At 48.8% G+C, this 24,044-nt stretch overlaps 1 protein-coding gene across 1 annotated transcript; it reads left to right on the plus strand.

The window, feature by feature from the left end:
* Positions 1 to 7,734: 7,734 nt before the first annotated feature.
* On the plus strand, positions 7,735 to 15,203 carry LOC130868277 (X-linked lymphocyte-regulated protein 3C-like). Its single transcript, XM_057760542.1, has 8 exons — positions 7,735 to 7,825; positions 8,782 to 8,851; positions 9,502 to 9,536; positions 10,991 to 11,108; positions 11,943 to 12,042; positions 13,443 to 13,541; positions 14,965 to 15,060; positions 15,147 to 15,203. The coding sequence occupies exons 1-8, from the start codon at positions 7,735 to 7,737 to the stop codon at positions 15,201 to 15,203; spliced, it is 666 nt and encodes a 221-aa protein (XP_057616525.1).
* The last annotated feature ends 8,841 nt before the right edge of the window (positions 15,204 to 24,044 follow it).

The raw sequence follows: 24,044 nt of genomic DNA on the forward strand, positions 1-24,044 counted from the left end.
ATTTGCCTTATCTTTTAAGACACAGTCTCTCAGTGGACATGAAACTCACTGATTTTGTCAGGCGGAGTGGCCAGAGAGCTTTGCGGATGGATCCAGCACTCTGTCCTCCACGCCAGACATGCTGGCTCTGGGGTTTAAGAGTATTGCTGTGCCTGGATTTTCCGTGGGCGCTGGTGATCTGAACTCATGTTTGCATGGGAAAACTTAACCCACTGAGCCATGATCCTTGCCCATCTTTAATTTTATGGTCAGTAACATTAGTGTTAGAAATGAATGACATCTGTGGTGCCATTTCGTCCCACGTACACATGTGCATGGCTGATGTGCAGCCTCGCCATACTGCTACCTTCTCCCTGCTCTCAGATGCTACATCTCACAGACCTCTTCACAGCCTGGCCTATCCTACTTTCTGCTCCATGGGTTTCATTGTGTTTGGTTGGTTGGTTGGTTGGTTGGTTGGTTGGTTGGCTTTCATGTATGAGATAAAAGGGAACATGTGACACTTGGCGTGGCTCTCTTGCTGTTATGTGATGTCCCGTGGCATCCATTTGCCTGTGGATAACAGGCTTTCCTTTGGTTGTCCCTCATGCGAATGTGTCATGTCATGTATGTGTTAGATACTATATGCTGTATGTAACACAGCATTTTCTTCATGCCGTATTGTGTTGATGGCCACCCAGGATACTTCCTTGAGCTTATAAATGTCTCCTCTAACTATAAGGCAGCGTGTCTTTGTTGGTCTATGTTGTCAGCGTGGCTGGATTGACAGATGCCAAGGGTAAGATTAGGGAAGCTCACTTCTGGTGTGTCTGTTCCAGCATCATTGTCAGAGAGAACGGATTTCCAGGAGAGTAACAGGGGAAGGTCTCTCCCTGGGTGTGGATTTTCCATGCAGTAGTCTGGGAGCCCAGGCAGAATTAAAGAAGAGAAAGCCTGCCAGGGCAGCCTAGCTCCATCCTTCCTGAGCTAGAGCATGTAGTACCGTCACCATCACTCATGGCCACAAGACTCCAGAGCCTCCAGCCATCTAATGGAGATGCCCAGCAGCTACAGTCCAGGGAGCTTCCAGGCCTGGATTGCAGCTACATCATTTGTTCTCCTTGAGCCGAGGCTTCCAGCTTGTCAGTTTAGCTGATACTGAATCATCCCACTGTCTGGCATGCAGAAAGCCATTTGTGGACAATCCAGCACCCAATTGGGTAAGGCATTCAAAGAATTCCAGCCACCCCGTGAATGTGTGTGTGTGTGTGTGTCTGTGTGTGTGTGTGTATCTGTGTCTCTGTGTGTGTCTCTGTGTGTGTGTGTGTGTGTGTGTCTGTGTGTGTACATTTCTCTATTGGTTCTATTCACCTAGACAACCCTGACTTATACCGGATTCTCTCTTATGCGTGTGTTGAGATGAGGTGTTTAAGTTTACTTGGCCATGTTCATTAGGTGAAGCTTAAGGGGGCTTCGGATTGCTGGACTTTGGTAGTCAACCTCAGGAAGAGGAAGTGACCACATGAGGGAACGGACCTTGGTGGCTAGCTTAAGGAATGTAATCTAACCGTCTTTAGCAAGGCAGAGGGAATGGGAGAGAAGGGCAAAGCCTGCCAGAGCCATACACACCAATTCCAAGCTAGCCAGAGTCCCTTCAGGCATTCACGTTGGTGCCAGGACTAGAGAGAGCAAACTCGACATGGCACCTTTTGAGAGTCTTTAAACCCGTGGATTGCAACCTGAGGGCTGCATACCCTCGGGGGTGGGGTGTCAAATGATCCTCTCACAGGGGTCCCCCGAGGCCGTCGGAAAATGCAGATATTTCCATTTCTGTTCATAACAGTAACAAAATTAGCGTTATGCATTAGCAATGAAAACGATGTTTTGCTTGGGGTCACCACAACGCGAGGGACTGTATTAAAGGGTTGCAGCATTAGGAAGGTTGAGAACCACTGCTTTACACTCTCAAAGCCCACCTCCAGTGACACACCTCTGCCCACAAGGCCACCCTGCCTGAGTCTCCCCAAAAGCAACACCAACTCGGGAACAAGAATTGAGATATCTGAGACTATGGAGGTGCATCCCCTTCTGACTACCATAGCCCTAATGCGGCTGAAGGCATTGCGGCCATGAATCAAGCCTCACGATGACAAGGGCCCTTATGGGGGGAGACATGCCCTGGAAAGCCTCCTCGAATCTAATACATGGGCCCTGTTGGTCCCTGCTTCTTGCATGCATCTATGTGCCGGACAGCCTCCCTCGTGAGCACACATTCTCCTGGTCTGCCTCATGCAGGCACGCCTCTGAGGCATCTCTAGGGCATGGCTCAGGCATGAGCCTGCTGTGCTCACCTCCATGCCTGCTAAGCCCGCCACTCACGTGGGCATGTGCTAGGCCCATCCTGCGAATACCCACCTGCTGGAACACCCTCTCCCAGCCAATCAGAGAGAAGTAATCTTGGGGAGGAGAGGGACTGGTTCCATACGTCCTCTTTCTGAGGGGAAAGGCACTGGGGTGATAATGGCTAGGTGGGTGACCGGATATTGGGGGATGCCGTGCTGCGGTTTTGCGGGTAATGAGAGAAATGAAAAACCGGTCAGACTGACCTAATTGCTTTCCACCACGCTGTTTAGGCTAGGCTAAAACATTTCATATGTGACAAGGGCCATCTAGTAGGAGACAATAGCATATGGGAGAGCATTGCCTCGAGGATAGCCTAGAACTGGCCAATTAAAAATATGTCCAAAGTATGCTTCATCTACATACCCCAAGGACAGATAGGAACCGGCCAACCGAGGACATACGTATGTCCATACTTCATTTGTGTAATGATACGCTTATTGAATATCGCACACTTTTGTCTCGATCCCTAGACTGGGTTAGGGGTCCAGGAGGGACCCCTGAGAGATTCTACCTGAGGTCTGACTGTTCGCTTTCAGAAGCTTCTGGACGGAATTGGGGACGGAGAGGATAGGGAACCACCTGTGGAATTTAGACCTTTGACTTGGAGTGTCTTTGGGCATCTCCCACCTTGGAGGGAGGATAGTCTTCCCCTGGAATTCCAGGAAGCCTCGAGAGTCTGGTCGTCTTAATTTGTCTTGTGATTATTCTCGTTCGCTTCCCTTGTGGGATATTTCCCTATCTTCCCAGACCCGGAACTAACATAACCAACAACATGGGAACTACTTGCTCTGCTCCTTTGGATTAACCCTTGCACACGGGCAGGACGTGCAGGACACCGCGAACAACAATAGCTAGCGTGACTGTGAAGTAGCGTAAGTGGGTAACATTTTGCTCTGTCGAATGGCCTACTTTCAATGTTGGCTGGCCGGCAGAGGGGTAGAGGAAATAGATTGTCGTCCCCAAACTGGTCACCCAGACCGGGTTCTTTACATTGTGACTTAGCAGGGATTGATAGATCCGGTGGAGAGTCCCTGTCCTTGGGTTAAACACAGTCAGGCTTATCTGTTGATGTCAGACTCTAGTCTCCTTCCTGCCTTTAGTTTCCTTCCTCTCTGAAATCCAATGGTGGCTGGTGGCTGTTTGGAGAGGCTAAGGAGATGAGGCCTTGCTGAGGGAAGGAAGTATGTCGCTGGGGTTGGGGGGGTGGCCTTTAGGTTTCAAAAGCCTCCTTTTTCACTTGACTTCCTGGGTTGCAGTTTGAGATGGGAGCCCTCAGCTCCAGCTTCCAGCTGGAGGTGCCCTGTGTGCCACCTGCATTCCCTGCCATTACGGACCCTACCACTCTGGAAGCATAAGCCCCTAATAAACCCTTTCTTCTCTGCTGTCGCCTTGGTTATGGACTGTATCACAGCAATAGAAGCCCTAACTAAGATAGCCTGATAGAAGACCTGAAGGGCTGGTGTGGGAGTCCCCTCTGTGTGCTGTGATTACCATTAGTGAATAAAGAAACTGCTTTGGACCTATGGCAGGGCAGAACTTAGCTAGGTGGGGAAAACTGAACTGAATGCTGGGAGAAAGAAGGGTGGAGTCAAAAAGATGCCACGGAGCCACCACCAGAGATAGAAGCTGGGAACTTTACACGGTAAGCCACAGCCACGTGGCAATACACAGATTAATACAAATGGGTTAAATTGAGATGTAAGAGTCAGCCAATAAGAAGCTAGAGCTAATGGGCCAAGCAGTGATTTAATTAATACAGCTTCTGTGTGATTGTTTCGGGTCTAAGCCTGCCGGGCAGGCGGGAAGAACTAGCGGCCCCCTTCCTACTAAACTGTGTTGGTCCCAAGCATGGGTGCAATGTCAGCAAACCTAACTGTATCCTCTGGAAAGTGGCCTTTATCTGCGTGAGACCCTCATGCCTATAAAAATAGAAGTATCTGAGATTACTCTGTTGGATCAGGGTGGTGAAGGTGTGTGACTGACCGTTAAGGGACTCCACGGTGAGGCTCCAGCCGTGGCAATCAGAGACTACCTTCATCTACAGCCCTTGGGGAGCAGAGTGTGCATCGTGAGACGTGCCTGATGGCCATCCGTCAGGCATGCATGCATGCCTGGATAGGCCACCGTACTCATCAGTCCATGCTGTACCTGCCTCGCATGTGAGCACGCCCTTCCGGCCAAAAAGGGGTGCATGTCCATCGGAAAGGCTCGGACTAACTGTCTGTGACTGGTTTCTGAAGGGAAGGAAGCTCTCAAAGGTGTGGTTGGGTTGGGATCACCTAGTGAATCACTGGGTGAAAGGGCATCTTCTGGTGGGCGAGTAATGCTTGAACCACAGCCCCTGGGGTTGGATGGTGGGGATCCCGGGGAGGCTTGCTCAAGAGGGCCTGTGATGTGATGTGCCTGAGTCTGGCCTTAGCCTCGAACTGGACTAGACACCTCTGGAGCGTCAGAGGAGAGGTTCGAGAAATAGAGGGCCTGGGAGGTCTGAGCCGGACAGGGTGTTAGAGGAGGGACGCGCGGTATCCAACAGCTGGCCCCTGGGTACTATTCGGGGACAGAATGAACACCTGAGACCTCTGAGATACAGCCACGGGCCATCAGCAACCAGAGCACCATTTGGAGAGAAAAGCACAGCGGACCTCTCAGGCATGCTCAACTGCTGTGCCCCAGGGTAAACGCCTGTCTCTGACTGATAGATCAGCCCAGCCCTGGAGTCTCGCCTGACCTCTCTGGGTAAGTGCTTCTATTTCATGTCCCGAGAGCAGCCCATCGGACCCACTGGCTCCCATGGCACATATACGCCCCTTCCGTTGGCATCCAATCAGAGACAGACACATACACATGAAGATGGACTTAACTGGCTGTGACCTGGGCCCAGTGAAATGAGGCCCTGGGCCATGCCTCAAGAGGAGGGCGCGACTGGTCGAGCTAGGCGTGCCGAACCCCTTAGCGCATGCGCACCATGTTGCCCACTCCCCCAGCGCATGCGCACCATGTTGCTCCTCCCCCCAGCCGCGCATGTGCCAAGGGCTATCAGTCCAGCCAATCAGAGAGCCTTACATTGGGAGGTGGGGCCAAACGAAATGTGGCCAACCTCTGAGTGGAGGGAGGCTGTCTAGCGGAGCCGAGGCGCGTAGGTGAGTGGCGGGGTTTTCGTTTCTTTGTTTTGGGGGTTTCAGGGTACCGTGGCAGGGCTCCTGGGGTGGTTTAGAGGGATCAGGAAGACGAAAGCTCTTGACGCAGGACAGAGGGACCACAGAGCGAGAGGGGTCAGGGTGGCCTGTGAGGTGACTTCGGGAGCCTCACTTCCACTTCAGGCTGGAAGAGGCGCCAGCCAGAGGCAAGAATGGAAAGAGGTGATGAAGGCAGCTGGGCCCTAGAACACTGGGCGGGGCAGAGTCGGGGGCCTGAGAGAGGCGGTAGGGACTCTCCACGTCTGCCGTTTTTTGTTCCTTTCCTTCCTGGGGTCTCTGGGTCCTGACGGGACAACTGGGTCCTCCTGCGATGCTTCCACTGGCAAGAGTTCGACAGGCTCACCAGTCTGAAAGGGAACTCTGGGCACTTTGATCAAGCACATAGGCAACTGCAGGGCCCGAGTCGGGAATGGGTGACTGATGGACAGCCTCACACCTATGCGAGGGCCTGGAGGCAGCCTCAGGAGTGCCAGAGGTGGGGCCTCTGTCTGACGGGGGCGGGAAAGGAGCCTCTCAGAGGAGCATTCTCAAGTGTGGTCACCGAGGAGCCTCTAAGAGGAGCATTCTCAAGTGTGGTCACCGAGTTGAGTGGACAGGGTAAATAGCAGACTCGATCGCGATCGCGAGCCCAGGTCAGCAGGGATGCACAGCCCTTTGGGGAGGAGAGCGGGATCTTGAGGAGGAAGGGTCAAGGTTTATCTGTGAGGTGAAGTTTGAAAGACCCACTTTCGCCTGGTAGTGAAATAGAACGCTGAAGGCAGTAGAGGAAGGGGTTCTGAGGGTGGCAGCTTTGAAGGGAGCTGGGTGTGGCAGTGAGGTACAGAAGGGGAAGTAGTGACTGTCCATGTTTTCCTCCTTGTGTCCAGCTGGAGTCCTCAAGGGACATCTGGGGCCCACTGACATGCACCCAAGGGCCTCGCCTCGACAGAAATGCCTGTCTGCAGGGGAGGGGGGGGGCAGGACTGGGCCCCTTCTGCATCCGACGTCTGAGCAACTTCTGCATCCAGATCTCACAAGTGCCACTTTAGGCCACTTGATCCTGGGCGTGTATGCCTTTGCAGCCCGTCAGAGAGATGTGCATTGGGAGGTGGGGCCTAGATAGGAACGACCACTCGCTGAGGAGAAGGAGGCTCCCAGGGTGGGAAAGTACCTGCATGGATGATTTGCCATTGAGTAACTCTGTTATGAGTCCCCCCAGTTGTGGTACGGATCCGAGAGGAACCTTACTTAGCTCATGCGCCAGGACAGTGGGATCTCAAAGAGGCAGGACCAAGGGAAACCTGTGGGGTGATCTCAGGAGCTTTGCTTCCAAATGGGACTGAGCAAGGCCCCAGAGTGCAAGGTTGGGGAGGGGTCAAGAGGGCTACAGGGATTGGGCAGGCTGAGTGGGACAGTTTATGAGCTGGGAGACGTGGCCCAGGTGACTGAGTAGGCCCTCAATGCGTTGGCGTTCCCAACCAGACACGGGCATATGGTGCCTTGTTTTACAGGCGGGAGGCAGTGTGTAGTGATGAGGCGAGCTGGCCTGCCTTTCGGCTCCTGCACGGCTAGCTTTACACCCGAAATAACAACACACAAATCGTATTCATTTAAACACTGCCTGGCCCATTAGTTCCAGCCTCTTATTGGCTCACTCTCACATCTTGGTTAACCCGTATCTAGTAATCTGTGTAGCACCACGAGGTGGTGGCTCACCGGGAAGATTCTAACCTACGTCCATCTCGGGCCGGAGCTTCATGGCGTCTGCCTGACTCTGCTTTCTTCTTCCCAGCATTCTGTTCTGTCTACTCCACCCACCTAAGGGCTGGCCTATCAAAAGGCCAAGGCAGTTTCTTTATTAACCAATGAAAGGAACACATAGACAGATGACCCTCCTACACCAGCAGTGCCCAGGATTTTCCCGCCCAAGGGTCGGGAACGCAGCAGAGGACCAATCTTGAGAGGTAGTGGGTCGGAGAGCTCCACGTTCAGATAGAGATATGGCGCAGGACTGAACTGTGGTGACATCCTCTTGCCCTCTCTTTGCTGCAGGACAAGTGCCAGGGCATCTGGCCACATCCTGTGGAGTCCAAGTCCCTGTTCCCATTGCCATCCTGTAATTCCTCCTGGTATCTGTAGTGACCGGAGACCTGTCTAGCCCAAGAAGATTCTAGCCATGTCAAGCGGGGAGAAGAAAGCCTGTGACAGTGCTGGCGCGCGTCCGAGGCTGGATCCGAATCCCACATGGGATGACACCAAGAACCCAGATACAGTCACCCCAGGTAAAAAACAAAACCAGAATCAATAATAGCAACAACAGTAAGCCAGGTAGGCCCTTGTAGGGCTCTGTCCACCTGGGTAACATCCTAATGTCTTTTGGTGGGTGGGAAAGCCCCTGAGAGTTCTGGAACGCATCCGAGGCAGGTCTGAAGCTCATGTCAGATGACACTCGGAACCCCGATTCAATCATTCCAGGTTTGAAGAAACAAGATGGGCTGCCATATGGCTGTGTCCACCCCGGGGGACATCCTAAAATCTCTTGGTGGGTGGGAAAGTTCCTGACAGTGCTGGCACGCATCCAAGGCTCATGCATATCGCATTGCATGACACCAAGAACCCAGATTTCACCACCCAAGGTTAAAAAAAGTCAAACAACAACACCAAAAACAGAAGGGCCCTGTAGGGCTGTGTCCACCCCGGGGGACATCCTAAAATCTCTTGGTGGGTGGAGCACTGAGTCGATTATGTGCATGAACTTTTATTGGAATAGCAGGAGGTTTCAGATGCTAATAACTCTTGTTCAAGCTTTTTGGGGCCTTTAGGTTCCCCCACCTGAAATTTCTGCCACACAGAAAACCTGCCACATGCCTAGTCAACATGCCTCTCTGGGAGCACATGGGTCACAGTGACTCTCTGGAAGGCCTGTACAGGTGCCTGGACCAACTGGTCTGAGAGTCAAGCCTAAAGTGGTTTGTGTGTCTGTGTGTGTCTGTGTGTGTCTGTGTGTGTGGTGTCTGTGTGGCTGTGTCTCTGTGTCACTGTGTGTGATGTGTATGTGATATGTATGTGTGTTCATGATTTCACGGATGACTATTGAAAAAGTGTAAGGAACAGATGCTGGCCATGGAATCTAGAAACACTATAATGACACTGCTTTCTATGGGGGATGATGAGAACAGCACACTTTGTTTCACAATATTTTTCCTCTTTTGTTTTAATACACCAGGAAGAGAAGTCATCGATGTCAGTGGTGAGGACAGTACTTCCTCTGGAACAGAAGGGCAAGAGGCCAGGTGATACGTTTCATGTTTTCACGAAATAAATTTAGAAAAGTCCGGCTGGAGAGAGGGCTCAGTGGAAGAGTGCTTAAGGTGCAAACACAGGAGCCTGAGTTCAGGCCCTAGGCACCCACAGATAAAGCCATGCATGGCCACGCCCAGTTTAAGCCCAGAAGTGAGGGCTGAGGCATGGCAGAACCCGGGGGATATTGCGGGTGCTTGCTGATTGCCAGACTAACAGAATAAACCGAGATTAAATAAGTAAGTAAGTAAGTAAGTAAATGCAGCAACTAAGGCGCATGCACCACGTGGATGGGTGTATTGAGCTTAAGGATCTCAAAGCAGCATCCTGCAGTAGATCAGATGTTCAGTGTGGTAAGGAATGAAAATCTCATGCCTCCAACAAACTACGGGTCCTGTCATAGAGCCTGTCTGACAGGAATAAGGTGGCCATGGAGAGAGGAGGACACCTCACTTCTGCCTCCTAGGCCGGCACAGGTGCACTCACACCTGTCCTTCCACTGAACACATAAATCTAGGAAATTCAAGGCCTGTTCTTCAAATGTGAATTGTATGTAGACTGTGTGGCACCCTCCACTTCCTCCACTCACTACAAAAGAATGGCCTTTTATGTACATTGAAGTAAAATTGTGATTTCTTTGCAGGAAGAAAATAAAGAATTTATTTGAAGAATTTGAAGGTACATTCTAGGAATTTGATATCAGGAATTTGAGAAAATTGTTTCAACCAAAGAAGTGCAAGGCGAGGGAGGTATCGCTTGGCAGACAAGAGAGTGTGTTTACTGCCTTGTTCTCAAGCAGTGTCAAAATAGTATTTATTAGATTACCAACTCTCTACTTCACGTTAATTGTCAATATTGAGAACATGGCACCTGTGGTGTGGATGCTGTTATTTACTAACAGTGGGATCTTTGAAAATTAGATGTAATTATCTGTCTTCGAGGTTTTGATTCGCACAAGTGATAGGTCTGTGTCTAATATCACATTTGAAGCCAGGCGGTGGTGGCACACGCCTTTAATTCCAGCACTTGGGAGGCAGAGGGAGGCAGATCTCGGTGAATTGGAGGCCAGCCTGGTCTACAAGGACTAGTTCCACGACAGGCACCAAAGCTACACAGAGAGAAACCCTGTCTCGAAAAATAATCCAAACAAAATACCACATATTACTCTCCTTGTTTGTATTTTAGTCCAGCTCTCTGTCTCCTCTCTCTCTCTTTCTCTCTCACTCTCCCTCCCTGTGTGTTTGTGTGTATGTGCGTGTGCGTTGCGTGTGTGTGAGTAGGGGTGATGGCCAGCCTCCCTTAAATACCTGACCACAGTTTATTGAGTAAAGAAGAGCACATGCAGTGGGGAGCTGAAGTCAGCACTGTGACCATTGTATGAGCAGACTGAGTCCTGCTTTAAATTTCTCTGTCAGAAGTCAGCCACACAAACTGTTTAAAAAAACATTACAAACTGAGAACGTTCTAGGAGCTCTGTAGAGGTTTCTGACAGAGAATCGATTCTGGAAACTTCAGGAATCGGGATAGGGAGGTAGCTGAGTGGGAGAGCACTTGCCTTCTACGCTTAAGGCTCTGGGTTCCATCCCCAGTACCACAGACTTCTCGATCAGTGTGGTTCCCCTGTTGGAATATTCAGAGTGTCTACCCTGTCAAATTTGCCTAAAAGCTCCAATGGCTACAATAGGTACAGTATTTTCATCTGACTGTGCAATAATCTCTGAGCCTTTGGAGATCTTTGTAAGTGGACTACTGTTGTATTTTGCACAAAGCGGCCCAACAGTCAGTCCCTCAGAATGCGTCCTTGAACTGGAGCATGATATGTACATTGACTGAATTTTACCTTATAATGATGACCCATGAGGAAATTACACAGCGATTTGAAACCCTTTTTTGCCAGTTTTTTCGCTAAGTTCCCTTCGCTGTGTTTTGTCTGTAATATATAGACACTGAAGTCCAGCTCCAATCTCACATCAAGGTCATAACCACTGAAATTCTTGACTGAAAGAAAGGAGGCAGATATTCTTGTCAGTGAGAGATTGTTTCCCTCTATTCATAGCAAGTGGTTTTCTAAGTAGATAACTAAAGCTGACGGAACTTTACAGTAATGGTTTCAAGAATGTGTTTCGATACAGAGCCCAATAAGAACTTTCTTCAGGGCAACAGCGAAAGATTCACAGCGATCATCACGGAGTCTTTCGAAACCTTGGAGATGAAATTTGAGGATGTTCTAAAAATCCAGGGCGAGCGAAGGTACGGTTGTTGCTTCTTGGTGCTGTTATCCCAGACGCTTTGACATTTGGTTAGTAAGCACGATGGCTAGAGGTTGAGGAATAGCCGTGACCCCCACGGGCCAGAAGCTCAGTTGGACAACGTGTTCGGCTTGACATTTCTGTATAGGGTAGACTTCCTTTAGTCATGTTATAGCCTCACATCATCACCGAAGTCAGCTGCGTTTCCTAGGCATGAATTACGATGACCGTTTTGACACATTGCTGTTGAGTCAGTGGAACAGTATGCATCACGTGAACGTGCTGGGCACCCGGAGCTTGAAGTCCTCAAGGCATTCATCCCACAGTCAGTCGAGCCTCTGTTCGTTGCCATAGAAATGAAAATCCCGTGCCTCCAAAGCCGTATAGCTATCAGGAGCAGTGTTCACTATGCTACTGTACCGAGATCCACACTGGCACAGCGTGAGGAGGAAGAACGGGTAGGCCACCGCAGAATTCTCTGATGGGAGCGGATGTGCATGCTCCTTGGACCTGTTCTTCAGAAAGAGAGAACTACCCACAAGTTGTGTCTGTCAGACAGACGAATATTTGTGGAATGATAGTAAAACAATAGTTCTTCCTGAGTTTTCTGGCACAAAGGCGTGGGAAGGTACTTCTCTCTCAGCAGGGAGGAGCAAATGCTGTGATGTAAAATGAAATAATCCAGTCAGCTTCCTTTTCCCTGTCTGCATAGTTTAGATGCCATTTCCCCATCCTCCACCAATAGCATTAGTGAGGGCAAGTCAGTCGTGCTTCGAATGTACTTTCTTCCTATTGGGATGGGGTATCTCACTGTTCCTTGCTATATCATTCACAGGCAGAAACTTTATCAAGAATATTCTCTTCAGATGAAGACTTTGAAAAGAAAGTTATCCGAGGATGCAGCTGAAGTCAAGAAACATGCAAAAAAACTCGCTGTGAGTGTCAAGCAGCTTAGCTTTCAAGGAATCCATTGTGTCAGCATCAGAAGTAGCAGGGCTTCCTGCAGCAAGTCTGGAGGGAAGGGACGAGACAAGAACTTAGGGAGGCAAGCAGGGTTCTGGATGTGGTGACGAGAGACTGGCCACTGACCGTTTCCCCCTGGTTTGTTCCTTTTCCCGCAGAGAGATGACAAGGTCAGTGATGGGTTAGCAGCCATCGTGGGCGGGGGAGGGGGGGGCGGAGGGCAGGTGACCAGGCACTGCCTGGAGAGTGCAGGAGAAGGTATGGGTTTGTATCTTAAGAGGGAGCCCTTTCTGATCCACCCAAGAAGTGCAGACACCAGGAGCAGGAGGCCCACCAGAGCCTTCTGACACAGTGACGAGGGAGGCAGAGTGAGAGCAGTCCCTGTGGCTGCGGCAGAGCAGGTGGAGGCTTAGCCTTCAGTGCTTGGAGTTCAGACCAGCCCACTCCCAGAGGTGAGGAAGGCAAGGCTTCAGTCCGTGATGGCCATGGGATGACTGACTCCCCTTTAACCTGGAGATTTGAGTGAGCTTTTTATGAGTTTGGGGGCACAAATAAATGCCCGACACCGAACAGTGCCATCTTTGAGGGAATCTTCCTTCCTGGTGTAGGATGGAGCTGCCCTCCTGGAGATTCTGACTTCCAAAGGTGGGGAGGCTGAGGCTGGGATGTGGAGGGAGATGGAGGCACCACACCCCCACCCCCACCCCTGTCCAGTCCGGTGGGCAGGAGCATGGCCCCTGCAATCTGCAATCCCAACGGTTGGAATGCAGTCACGGTTCAGTCCCTTGCTAGTCACGCTCACTGGGGAAAATAATTTACCTCTGTGTCTCAGATTGCTAGGCGTGAGAAGGGAGATACTTAAGGTCCCCATCTCAAGGAATTGGTTTCAAAAGACTCTTTTAGATGTGCATTCTTACATTGGTCCGGGACAGTATCCGACGTAAGTCTTACAGAATCCTTGCCTGTTAAGCAGGCCAGCTGTGGGCTCTACTCTTACTGGCAAGAACAAAAGGGAGTGGGTTCCTATGTAGGGAGTGAGAGACGCTGGGGCCATCTCAAGGTAATTTCTATAAACACAGAGGGTTCACCAGCTATGGCAGCCTCTAATGAATGGGTTTTCAAGTCTCCAGAAACTAACAGCAATGTTTTAGATACTGCTACGTAGTAAAACGTTCCATTACATGAATGCGATTCTCATCACTATGGTAAGTTTTTAGTATTAGATAACTCGTGTGAAGTGGTCATCGTGTTTGAAAAATTACTAGCGATTTCCTTGTATGTGTTTTGCATAAATATGATACAGAGTCGTGTTTTTGTAATATTTCTGAGTTTCCCTGTATTTTTCTTACATCTTTTACTGTCTGTGTCGCAGAATATCTTCAAGGAGCAGCAAAAATTTATTCATCAGTCTCTGGGTATTCAGAAGAAGAGAATGGAAGAATTTAAAGATCTGTGTGAACAGTACTTGGAGGTCTGTTGTACATTCTGAAAGCAACCCACACACAGGGGCATTGAATACTCTGGCGTTCCTTCCACGCTTTGGCTTATTCCTTCGGAAAGTTACCTGTAAACATCTTCCTGTCGACAGAGGTTTCTGTCCCGCCCGGTCCCGCAGTCATTCAGTCCCAAAGAAGCACACAGAGGCCTACATTTTATTTATAAACTGGTTGGCCTATTGGCTCAGTCTTCTCATTAACTCTCATATCTTACATCTCAACCCACAATTCTTGTCTGTGTTAGCCACGTGGCTTGGGACCTTTTATCAGCGAGGCATTCTCATCTTGTTTCCTTTTGGACTGGGTGACAACTGAAGACTGACCCTTTCCTCTTCCCGGAATTCTCCTGTTCTCGTGGCCCCGCCTCTACTTCCTGCCTGGCTACTGGCCAGTCAGGGTTTTATTGAAACAGTGCAAGAACATTGCACCAGAGCATCTTCCAGCATTTTCCTCATGGTGTCATGGTTCCATGTAAACCTAAGTACAAAATAAGTTTTTACTTTTAGAGTCCACATATGGTGGGTAGAGTCCTTTGAAGCAGGAACTGCTGCCTTGGCGATTTCATCCAGAGTTGTTAGTATTATACAGGGCATTGATGCCTTTCAGACCGTCTGTTCTTGTCTCACAGTGCATTTTCCCTTGGGTGTGTATGTGCACTGAGGCACACGCACGTGTACGTTCCTCTGGGTGTGTGTGAAGGTCAGAAGCCAGCCGTGGGTGTCTTCAGTCATTCTCCTTCGTATCTTTTTGAGACAGGATGGCTCACTGAACCTGCAACTCGCTTGCCCCTGTGGCCGGGCTGCCTGTTCACCAGGTCACAGGGGTGGCGTGCCCTAGGGAAGAGGTCTTGCAAAGTTTTATAAGCCCACCCCCCCCCACAGCATTTAACACAAGCATTTAGATGTGGCATGTGCTATTTCACTCACTACTGAAGGCACTGTGAGGGTGGAAACCTTGAGTTTTAATTTCATGGTGTTCGGTGGTACACGACAAGCTACTCCAGCTCCCAGAGAAATGAGTGAGTGGCAGTCAATGAGCTCATGCCTCATGCTCTCTGTTTTCATTGGGTTTCATTCGCTCTTCTTCTTGATTTGCGGGGAGAGGGATCCTGGGCTCTCCCACATGCTAGGTAGGCAAAGCACCCTTCCCCCGAGCCCCCCCCCCACACACACACACCGCTAATGCCACAAGGTTGAACTTTCAGCAGTGGGTTGTGGAGTGGTAACGTCTGTGTCTCTTTGGTGGGTGATGGATCTCCATGTTGCACATGCTGTATGCTTGTTTTGGAATAATGAAACCATGCCTTTTCACCACATCTACTCCCTTTTATATATTGCTGTTCGCATTTGTAAACAAAATGACCAGGGCTGATTTCTGCCCATGTCTCTTTCACTTTAGAAACTTGTAATACTGAGGGATTCTCGGGGAGATTCCCTCGTTGAAGAGCTGAGACGTCTGATAGCCACCTTGGAAATAAAACTTCTGATGCTGAATGTAAGTACTGAGCCTTTCAGGGCAAACTGAGGCTTGACGAGCACTGTTTATTTTAAACCCGTTTAATATGTCCTTGTACTTAACAGCGCCAGCAAGAGAATGCTGCTGGTCAACTGTCTCTCCTGGATCTGTTATTCTCATAATACTCTGAAGAAATGAAAGTCGATACGAGGGGAGCGATTCTCTCATGGAAATTCTCTGGGAGAAGCTGCTTGTGGTTTGCGGCTTCAGCGACTACATCTTCTTGTGTTCTCCTGTTCCTAAAGATACCCCTTTCTGCTAAAACCCAAGTAAACGGAAGGATTTGTGTGACAGCAGTCCAGAGATGTCTATAGCATCCTCCAGCCCACGGGTCGTAATGGCAAGCTTTCCTTGGTAGCGTCGTGATTAATGGTTAGCAGTGCATTGATGTCGATACAGTGGGGTCTTGTACCTCAGTATTACTTTCCCAAATTAGAAGGCACAAGAGTGGTCCATCCTTGTCATCTTCAGAGAAATAGTTAAAGGAGGCACACTCTTGCCATTGCATACTGCTGTTACATTTGTTCAGTCATGGAGCCTATGGGAATGACGATAATCCTGCGAAGGGAATGCATCCTGTAGACTTGAAAAGACTGTGCCCCAGAAGTAGTGAAATTGGTAGAATTCATTAAAACTCCTGAATAAAAAAAGATGTAAGTATTGTGACGAGCATGTAAAAATGTCACTTCCCGACAGAATTTATAAGGTCTTTCAGTGCAATGTGGTCTGCTACCTGATGTCAAATGCCTGTCACATTAATAGTTGATCCTTAGTATGCCTATCGCTCAGTTCCTCGTGGTTTATGTATTTCCTCCTTTGTATGGATAGCGGTAACTGAGAATGTTTTGTGTTTCAAATTTATTGTGCACGTAGTATGTGAGCATCAGTGATATACAAGGTCTTTTGTACACTTAAGACTCTTGTCCTGTGGTTTCCTTCATATATATATATATATATATATATACACACACACACACACACACACATATACATATTCCATGGGAAATCTTTACTTGGAAACATTTGGTTTAATAAATATGGAATTGTTTCAGACTTGCTGGTATGAGTCATGTAATTGCGCTCCCTTCCCAACGTTTCACGCCTTTTAAAACAAAAATGGTCCCATGCTAACTCACGTTTCTGCATGGGGCCTCTCCTCGTCCTGATCGCTTGTCTCATTGTGTCCTGTGGTGCAGAAGCATTAAAAACAAGGGTGCGTTCGGCATCTTTCATTTTCTACAAGCAGAATTCATTTCTCCACAGTCAATGAGAGAGCTTCCCCTCTGGCCGGGATCATGTTACTTCCTAAACTGTGAATCATCTAGGGGAACTTCCCCCTTTGTTCAAAATATGTGTGATTGTATGGACCTTCAGTAATGCTTCCAGCACTGAATATCTCCTACTTGAGATATTCTATCAGTAGTAGATGACAAATACATTACCCTATCATTGAATCCTGTATTATTCGAGTGTGTACCCCTCGTGTATGAGAGAGAGAGAGACAGAGAAACAGAGACAGAGAGGGATGGAGAGCGGGAGAGAGAGAATATTTTGGTATGTGGTACATGTGTAAATGTGTTCCTATGTGTGGCACATGTGTGTGTGTGAATACACATGTGTATTGTGTATGCAGGTTTATGCATAAATCTTTTAGTATGCAGTACATGTGTAAATGTGTTCATATGTGTAGGCACACCTGCGTGTGAATGCATGTATGCATCTCTGTATGTTTGCAGATGTGTGTAAATCATTTGGTATGTGCTTCATATATATGTGTTCATATGTGTAGCACACATGTGTGAATACATGTGTGAGAGTGAGTGTGCAGATCTTTGGGTATGTGGTACATATGTTTATGTGATCATATGTGTAAGTGGAGACTTCACGTTCACTTCCTGGACACCCAGACCCGAATAATCACACAAAAACTTTTTTAATTACAACACAGTTTTGCCAACGGCCCAGGCATATTCCTGCTATGTCTTACATCCTAAATTAACCCATTTCTATTCATCTGTGTATCACCACGAGGCTGTGGCTTACCGGTAAGTTTCCGGTGTCTGTCTCCTTTGGCAGGTGCATGGCATCTGCCTGACTCTGCCGTCTTTCTCCCTGCATTCATTTTAAATTTCCCACCTAACTTTGTTCTGCCCTGCCATTGACCAAAGAAGCTTCTTTATTAACCAACGGTAATAAAACATATTCATAGCATAGAGAGGGGAATCCCACATCACATGTGTGTAGGACTCATGTGCCTGAATGCATGCGCATGCATGTGTGTGTGTTCACAATTGCATGTGTATATGCCGGCAGATGTGATTGTGCATGTAGAATCCAGACATACTCCAGGCACCTAACTTATTTTGACACAGGGTAACTCTGTGACCATGGGGCTCATCTATCGGTCTAGAGCGTTAGACCGTTGAGCGCCACGATTCTACCCTTTCTCTCTTCTCCAGTGCTAGTGTTACAGACACTCACCGTTGACCTGAGATGTGGTATGTGTATGTAACTGTGCGTGTGTGTATGTGTCTATGCATGTATGTGCAAATGTGTTCGTTCAGGTTCCCATGGAGGGTGTCAGACCCCCCAGAGGTGGAGTTATCTATCAGTCAGTCTTGGGACACCTGACAGGGTTCCTAGGATTTGAACTCGGGTCTTCTGGAAGAGCAACAAGTGCTCTTAAACCGAGCCATCTCCACAGCACCCTGTGCTGAGGTTTTCAAAGGTTCTGGGGATCTGAACTCAGGTCTTCATGCTAATTCAGCAACATTTTACCCGCTGAGCCATCTCCCCAGCTCCATGTACATATTCGTTTCATAGGCTTTGAATTCAGAAATTTTATCCATTCCTTGTCCACACTGATGATGCATACAGAACACATTCTGTGACAGTTCTCATTATTTCCCTGTGTGGCATCTACACTTTGCAAATGTGGGTCTGGGGCACATCTCAACTCCTATCACAGTGTCCAGTCTGTGGGGAGCAGGAAGATCCTTGTGCCTACAGATCTCCTGGGAAACCAGGAACGTTAAGCATGCAGGAACGTCTTCTTATTGGAAAGGAGGTAAAACCTGTTCTTCTACCCAGAAAGCTGGGGATTGGAGGTGATTAATAGCCTGGTGATCTTCACTATCTGTTGGACCAGGCCATATCAAACTCCTACAACCAGGACCGGAAGGCAGATGGTAATCTAAATGGCTCTTATGGCCCGGGGCTCCCTATGCTCCACAACCAGGACCAGAGATACCCAAGGGTCTAATTGACTCTTACATACTTTTTACAGTCAGCGGCTCCTATTCCAATTGAACCTATTCCAGGTTAGATTCTGAATATTACATGGCAGATTACAACCATATAATATTTCAGTTAGAGAGGGATATGACACTCTCTTGTGACTTTACAGGTATGAAGAGATTCTAAAAATATACATGCAGACAAATGTCCCATAGAAGCAAAGTTAAACTGCAATAAAAATGAAGAAAATAAACTGGTGCCTACGGAGATGGTTTTAAATGTCTGTACCCTAAAGATGTACTGAATCCATGGTCCAATCTCAGGGCACTTGCAGCACGAATGTGGCACTGGGCATCATCTGCACACGAAAGGGCAAAGTTGACTTCTTACTGCTGACCTGGGCATTTGCATTTTTTTTTTTCCGGGAAGCATCACTTAGATTTCTCTACTAACAGGGCCATGCCACTGTTGATGAGCATGTCCAACTGGCACAGAAGGGAGGTTAATGACAGGTGTTAGTTGCCCTCTGACACAGACATTCGGCCTGTGTCCAAACATCTCCACTCCTGCATCATTTCCCTGCAGTCCTACTTCTGTGGAGGAGCAAAGAACACAGCTCTGGTCTGGTCTGTATCCTCTGCAAGGACATGTGCTGTACTCCTCTTCTTATGGTTCACACAGTGCAGCGTGACAGATGTGGTGTCATTGCACAAGACTGACTTTCACCTGTGTGCCCAAACACCCCAGACCCCGGGCACCCACCTTCATGACTAATTGCTTCTCTATTGCTTGTGAGCTGTAAAATTCACCAACTCACACCGATTGCCTGAGATGTCACTCACCTTTGGATAGTATAGAAGAAAAACACACACACACAGAGAGGGGGGGGGGAGGCAGGGAGGATGAGAGAGGGAGGCATGGAGGATGAGAGAGGGAGGCAGGGAGGGAGGGAGGGAGGGAGGGAGGGGGGAGTCTCTGCAGCTACCTTTAACCCACAAACCTATGAACACCTAATTTTTGATAAAGGAGCTAAAAGTATACAATAGAAAAAAGAGAGCATCTTTAACAAATGGTGCTGGCAAAACTGGATGTCAGCCTGTAGAAGAATGAAAATAGATCCATATCTATCACCATGCACAAAACTCAAGTCCGAATGGATTAAAGACCTCAATATCAGTCCGAACACACTGAACCTGATAGAAGAGAAAGTGGGAAGTACTCTACAACACATGGGCACAGGAGACCACTTCCTACGTATAACCCCAGCAGCACAGACATTAAGGGCATCACTGAATAAACGGGACCTCCTGAGCCTGAGAAGCTTCTGTAAAGGAAAGGACACTGTCATTAAGACAAAAAGGCAACCCACTGACTGGGAGAAGATCTTCACCAACCCCTCAACAGACAAAGATACTTCTATTTTTATAGGCATGAGGGTCTCACGCAGATAAAGGCCACCTTCCAGAGGATACAGTTAGGTTTGCTGACATAGCACCCATGCGTGGGACTGACCCTTCGTACTAGGAAGGGGGCCGCTAGTTCTTCCTGCCTGCCCGGCAGGCTTAGACCCGAAACAATCACACAGAAGCTGTATTAATTAAATCACTGCTTGGCCCATTAGCTCTAGCTTCTTATTGGCTGACTCTTACATCTCAATTTAACCCATTTGTATTAATCTGTGTATTCCCATGTGGCTGTGGCTTACCGTGTAAAGTTCCCAGCTTCTGTCTCTGGTGGTGGCTCCGTGGCATCTTTTTGACTCCACCCTTCTTTCTCCCAGCATTCAGTTCAGTTTTCCCCACCTAGCTAAGTTCTGCCCTGCCATAGGTCCAAAGCAGTTTCTTTATTCACTAATGGTAATCACAGCACACAGAGGGGACTCCCACACCAGCCCTTCAGGTCTTCTATCAGGCTATCTTAGTTAGGGCTTCTATTGCTGTGATACAGTCCATAACCAAGGCGACAGCAGAGAAGAAAGGGTTTATTAGGGGCTTATGCTTCCAGAGTGGTAGGGTCCTTAATGGCAGGGAATGCAGGTGGCACACAGGGCAACTCCAGCTGGAAGCTGGAGCTGAGGGCTCCCATCTCAAACTGCAACCCAGGAAGTCAAGTGAAAAAGGAGGCTTTTGAAACCTAAAGGCCACCCCCCCCAACCCCAGCGACATACTTCCTTCCCTCAGCAAGGCCTCATCTCCTTAGCCTCTCCAAACAGCCACCAGCCACCATTGGATTTCAGAGAGGAAGGAAACTAAAGGCAGGAAGGAGACTAGAGTCTGACATCAACAGATAAGCCTGACTGTGTTTAACCCAAGGACAGGGACTCTCCACCGGATCTATCAATCCCTGCTAAGTCACAATGTAAAGAACCCGGTCTGGGTGACCAGTTTGGGGACGACAATCTATTTCCTCTACCCCTCTGCCGGCCAGCCAACATTGAAAGTAGGCCATTCGACAGAGCAAAATGTTACCCACTTACGCTACTTCACAGTCACGCTAGCTATTGTTGTTCGCGGTGTCCTGCACGTCCTGCCCGTGTGCAAGGGTTAATCCAAAGGAGCAGAGCAAGTAGTTCCCATGTTGTTGGTTATGTTAGTTCCGGGTCTGGGAAGATAGGGAAATATCCCACAAGGGAAGCGAACGAGAATAATCACAAGACAAATTAAGACGACCAGACTCTCGAGGCTTCCTGGAATTCCAGGGGAAGACTATCCTCCCTCCAAGGTGGGAGATGCCCAAAGACACTCCAAGTCAAAGGTCTAAATTCCACAGGTGGTTCCCTATCCTCTCCGTCCCCAATTCCGTCCAGAAGCTTCTGAAAGCGAACAGTCAGACCTCAGGTAGAATCTCTCAGGGGTCCCTCCTGGACCCCTAACCCAGTCTAGGGATCGAGACAAAAGTGTGCGATATTCAATAAGCGTATCATTACACAAATGAAGTATGGACATACGTATGTCCTCGGTTGGTCGGTTCCTATCTGTCCTTGGGGTATGTAGATGAAGCATACTTTGGACATATTTTTAATTGGCCAGTTCTAGGCTATCCTCGAGGCAATGCTCTCCCATATGCTATTGTCTCCTACTAGATGGCCCTTGTCACATATGAAATGTTTTAGCCTAGCCTAAACAGCGTGGTGGAAAGCAATTAGGTCAGTCTGACCGGTTTTTCATTTCTCTCATTACCCGCAAAACCGCAGCACGGCATCCCCCAATATCCGGTCACCCACCTAGCCATTATCACCCCAGTGCCTTTCCCCTCAGAAAGAGGACGTATGGAACCAGTCCCTCTCCTCCCCAAGATTACTTCTCTCTGATTGGCTGGGAGAGGGTGTTCCAGCAGGTGGGTATTCGCAGGATGGGCCTAGCACATGCCCACGTGAGTGGCGGGCTTAGCAGGCATAGAGGTGAGCACAGCAGGCTCATGCCTGAGCCATGCCCGAGAGATGCCTCAGAGGCGTGCCTGCATGAGGCAGACCAGGAGAATGTGTGCTCACGAGGGAGGCTGTCCGGCACATAGATGCATGCAAGAAGCAGGGACCAACAGGGCCCATGTATTAGATTCGAGGAGGCTTTCCAGGGCATGTCTCCCCCCATAAGGGCCCTTGTCATCGTGAGGCTTGATTCATGGCCGCAATGCCTTCAGCCGCATTAGGGCTATGGTAGTCAGAAGGGGATGCACCTCCATAGTCTCAGATATCTCAATTCTTGTTCCCGAGTTGGTGTTGCTTTTGGGGAGACTCAGGCAGGGTGGCCTTGTGGGCAGAGGTGTGTCACTGGAGGTGGGCTTTGAGAGTGTAAAGCAGTGGTTCTCAACCTTCCTAATGCTGCAACCCTTTAATACAGTCCCTCGCGTTGTGGTGACCCCAAGCAAAACATCGTTTTCATTGCTAATGCATAACGCTAATTTTGTTACTGTTATGAACAGAAATGGAAATATCTGCATTTTCCGACGGCCTCGGGGGACCCCTGTGAGAGGATCATTTGACACCCCACCCCCGAGGGTATGCAGCCCTCAGGTTGCAATCCACGGGTTTAAAGACTCTCAAAAGGTGCCATGTCGAGTTTGCTCTCTCTAGTCCTGGCACCAACGTGAATGCCTGAAGGGACTCTGGCTAGCTTGGAATTGGTGTGTATGGCTCTGGCAGGCTTTGCCCTTCTCTCCCATTCCCTCTGCCTTGCTAAAGACGGTTAGATTACATTCCTTAAGCTAGCCACCAAGGTCCGTTCCCTCATGTGGTCACTTCCTCTTCCTGAGGTTGACTACCAAAGTCCAGCAATCCGAAGCCCCCTTAAGCTTCACCTAATGAACATGGCCAAGTAAACTTAAACACCTCATCTCAACACACGCATAAGAGAGAATCCGGTATAAGTCAGGGTTGTCTAGGTGAATAGAACCAATAGAGAAATGTACACACACAGACACACACACACACACACACACAGAGACACACACAGAGACACAGATACACACACACACACAGACACACACACACACACACATTCACGGGGTGGCTGGAATTCTTTGAATGCCTTACCCAATTGGGTGCTGGATTGTCCACAAATGGCTTTCTGCATGCCAGACAGTGGGATGATTCAGTATCAGCTAAACTGACAAGCTGGAAGCCTCGGCTCAAGGAGAACAAATGATGTAGCTGCAATCCAGGCCTGGAAGCTCCCTGGACTGTAGCTGCTGGGCATCTCCATTAGATGGCTGGAGGCTCTGGAGTCTTGTGGCCATGAGTGATGGTGACGGTACTACATGCTCTAGCTCAGGAAGGATGGAGCTAGGCTGCCCTGGCAGGCTTTCTCTTCTTTAATTCTGCCTGGGCTCCCAGACTACTGCATGGAAAATCCACACCCAGGGAGAGACCTTCCCCTGTTACTCTCCTGGAAATCCGTTCTCTCTGACAATGATGCTGGAACAGACACACCAGAAGTGAGCTTCCCTAATCTTACCCTTGGCATCTGTCAATCCAGCCACGCTGACAACATAGACCAACAAAGACACGCTGCCTTATAGTTAGAGGAGACATTTATAAGCTCAAGGAAGTATCCTGGGTGGCCATCAACACAATACGGCATGAAGAAAATGCTGTGTTACATACAGCATATAGTATCTAACACATACATGACATGACACATTCGCATGAGGGACAACCAAAGGAAAGCCTGTTATCCACAGGCAAATGGATGCCACGGGACATCACATAACAGCAAGAGAGCCACGCCAAGTGTCACATGTTCCCTTTTATCTCATACATGAAAGCCAACCAACCAACCAACCAACCAACCAACCAAACACAATGAAACCCATGGAGCAGAAAGTAGGATAGGCCAGGCTGTGAAGAGGTCTGTGAGATGTAGCATCTGAGAGCAGGGAGAAGGTAGCAGTATGGCGAGGCTGCACATCAGCCATGCACATGTGTACGTGGGACGAAATGGCACCACAGATGTCATTCATTTCTAACACTAATGTTACTGACCATAAAATTAAAGATGGGCAAGGATCATGGCTCAGTGGGTTAAGTTTTCCCATGCAAACATGAGTTCAGATCACCAGCGCCCACGGAAAATCCAGGCACAGCAATACTCTTAAACCCCAGAGCCAGCATGTCTGGCGTGGAGGACAGAGTGCTGGATCCATCCGCAAAGCTCTCTGGCCACTCCGCCTGACAAAATCAGTGAGTTTCATGTCCACTGAGAGACTGTGTCTTAAAAGATAAGGCAAAT

Source organism: Chionomys nivalis, chromosome X (genome assembly GCF_950005125.1).
Source record: "Chionomys nivalis chromosome X, mChiNiv1.1, whole genome shotgun sequence".
Lineage (NCBI taxonomy): Eukaryota > Metazoa > Chordata > Mammalia > Rodentia > Cricetidae > Chionomys > Chionomys nivalis.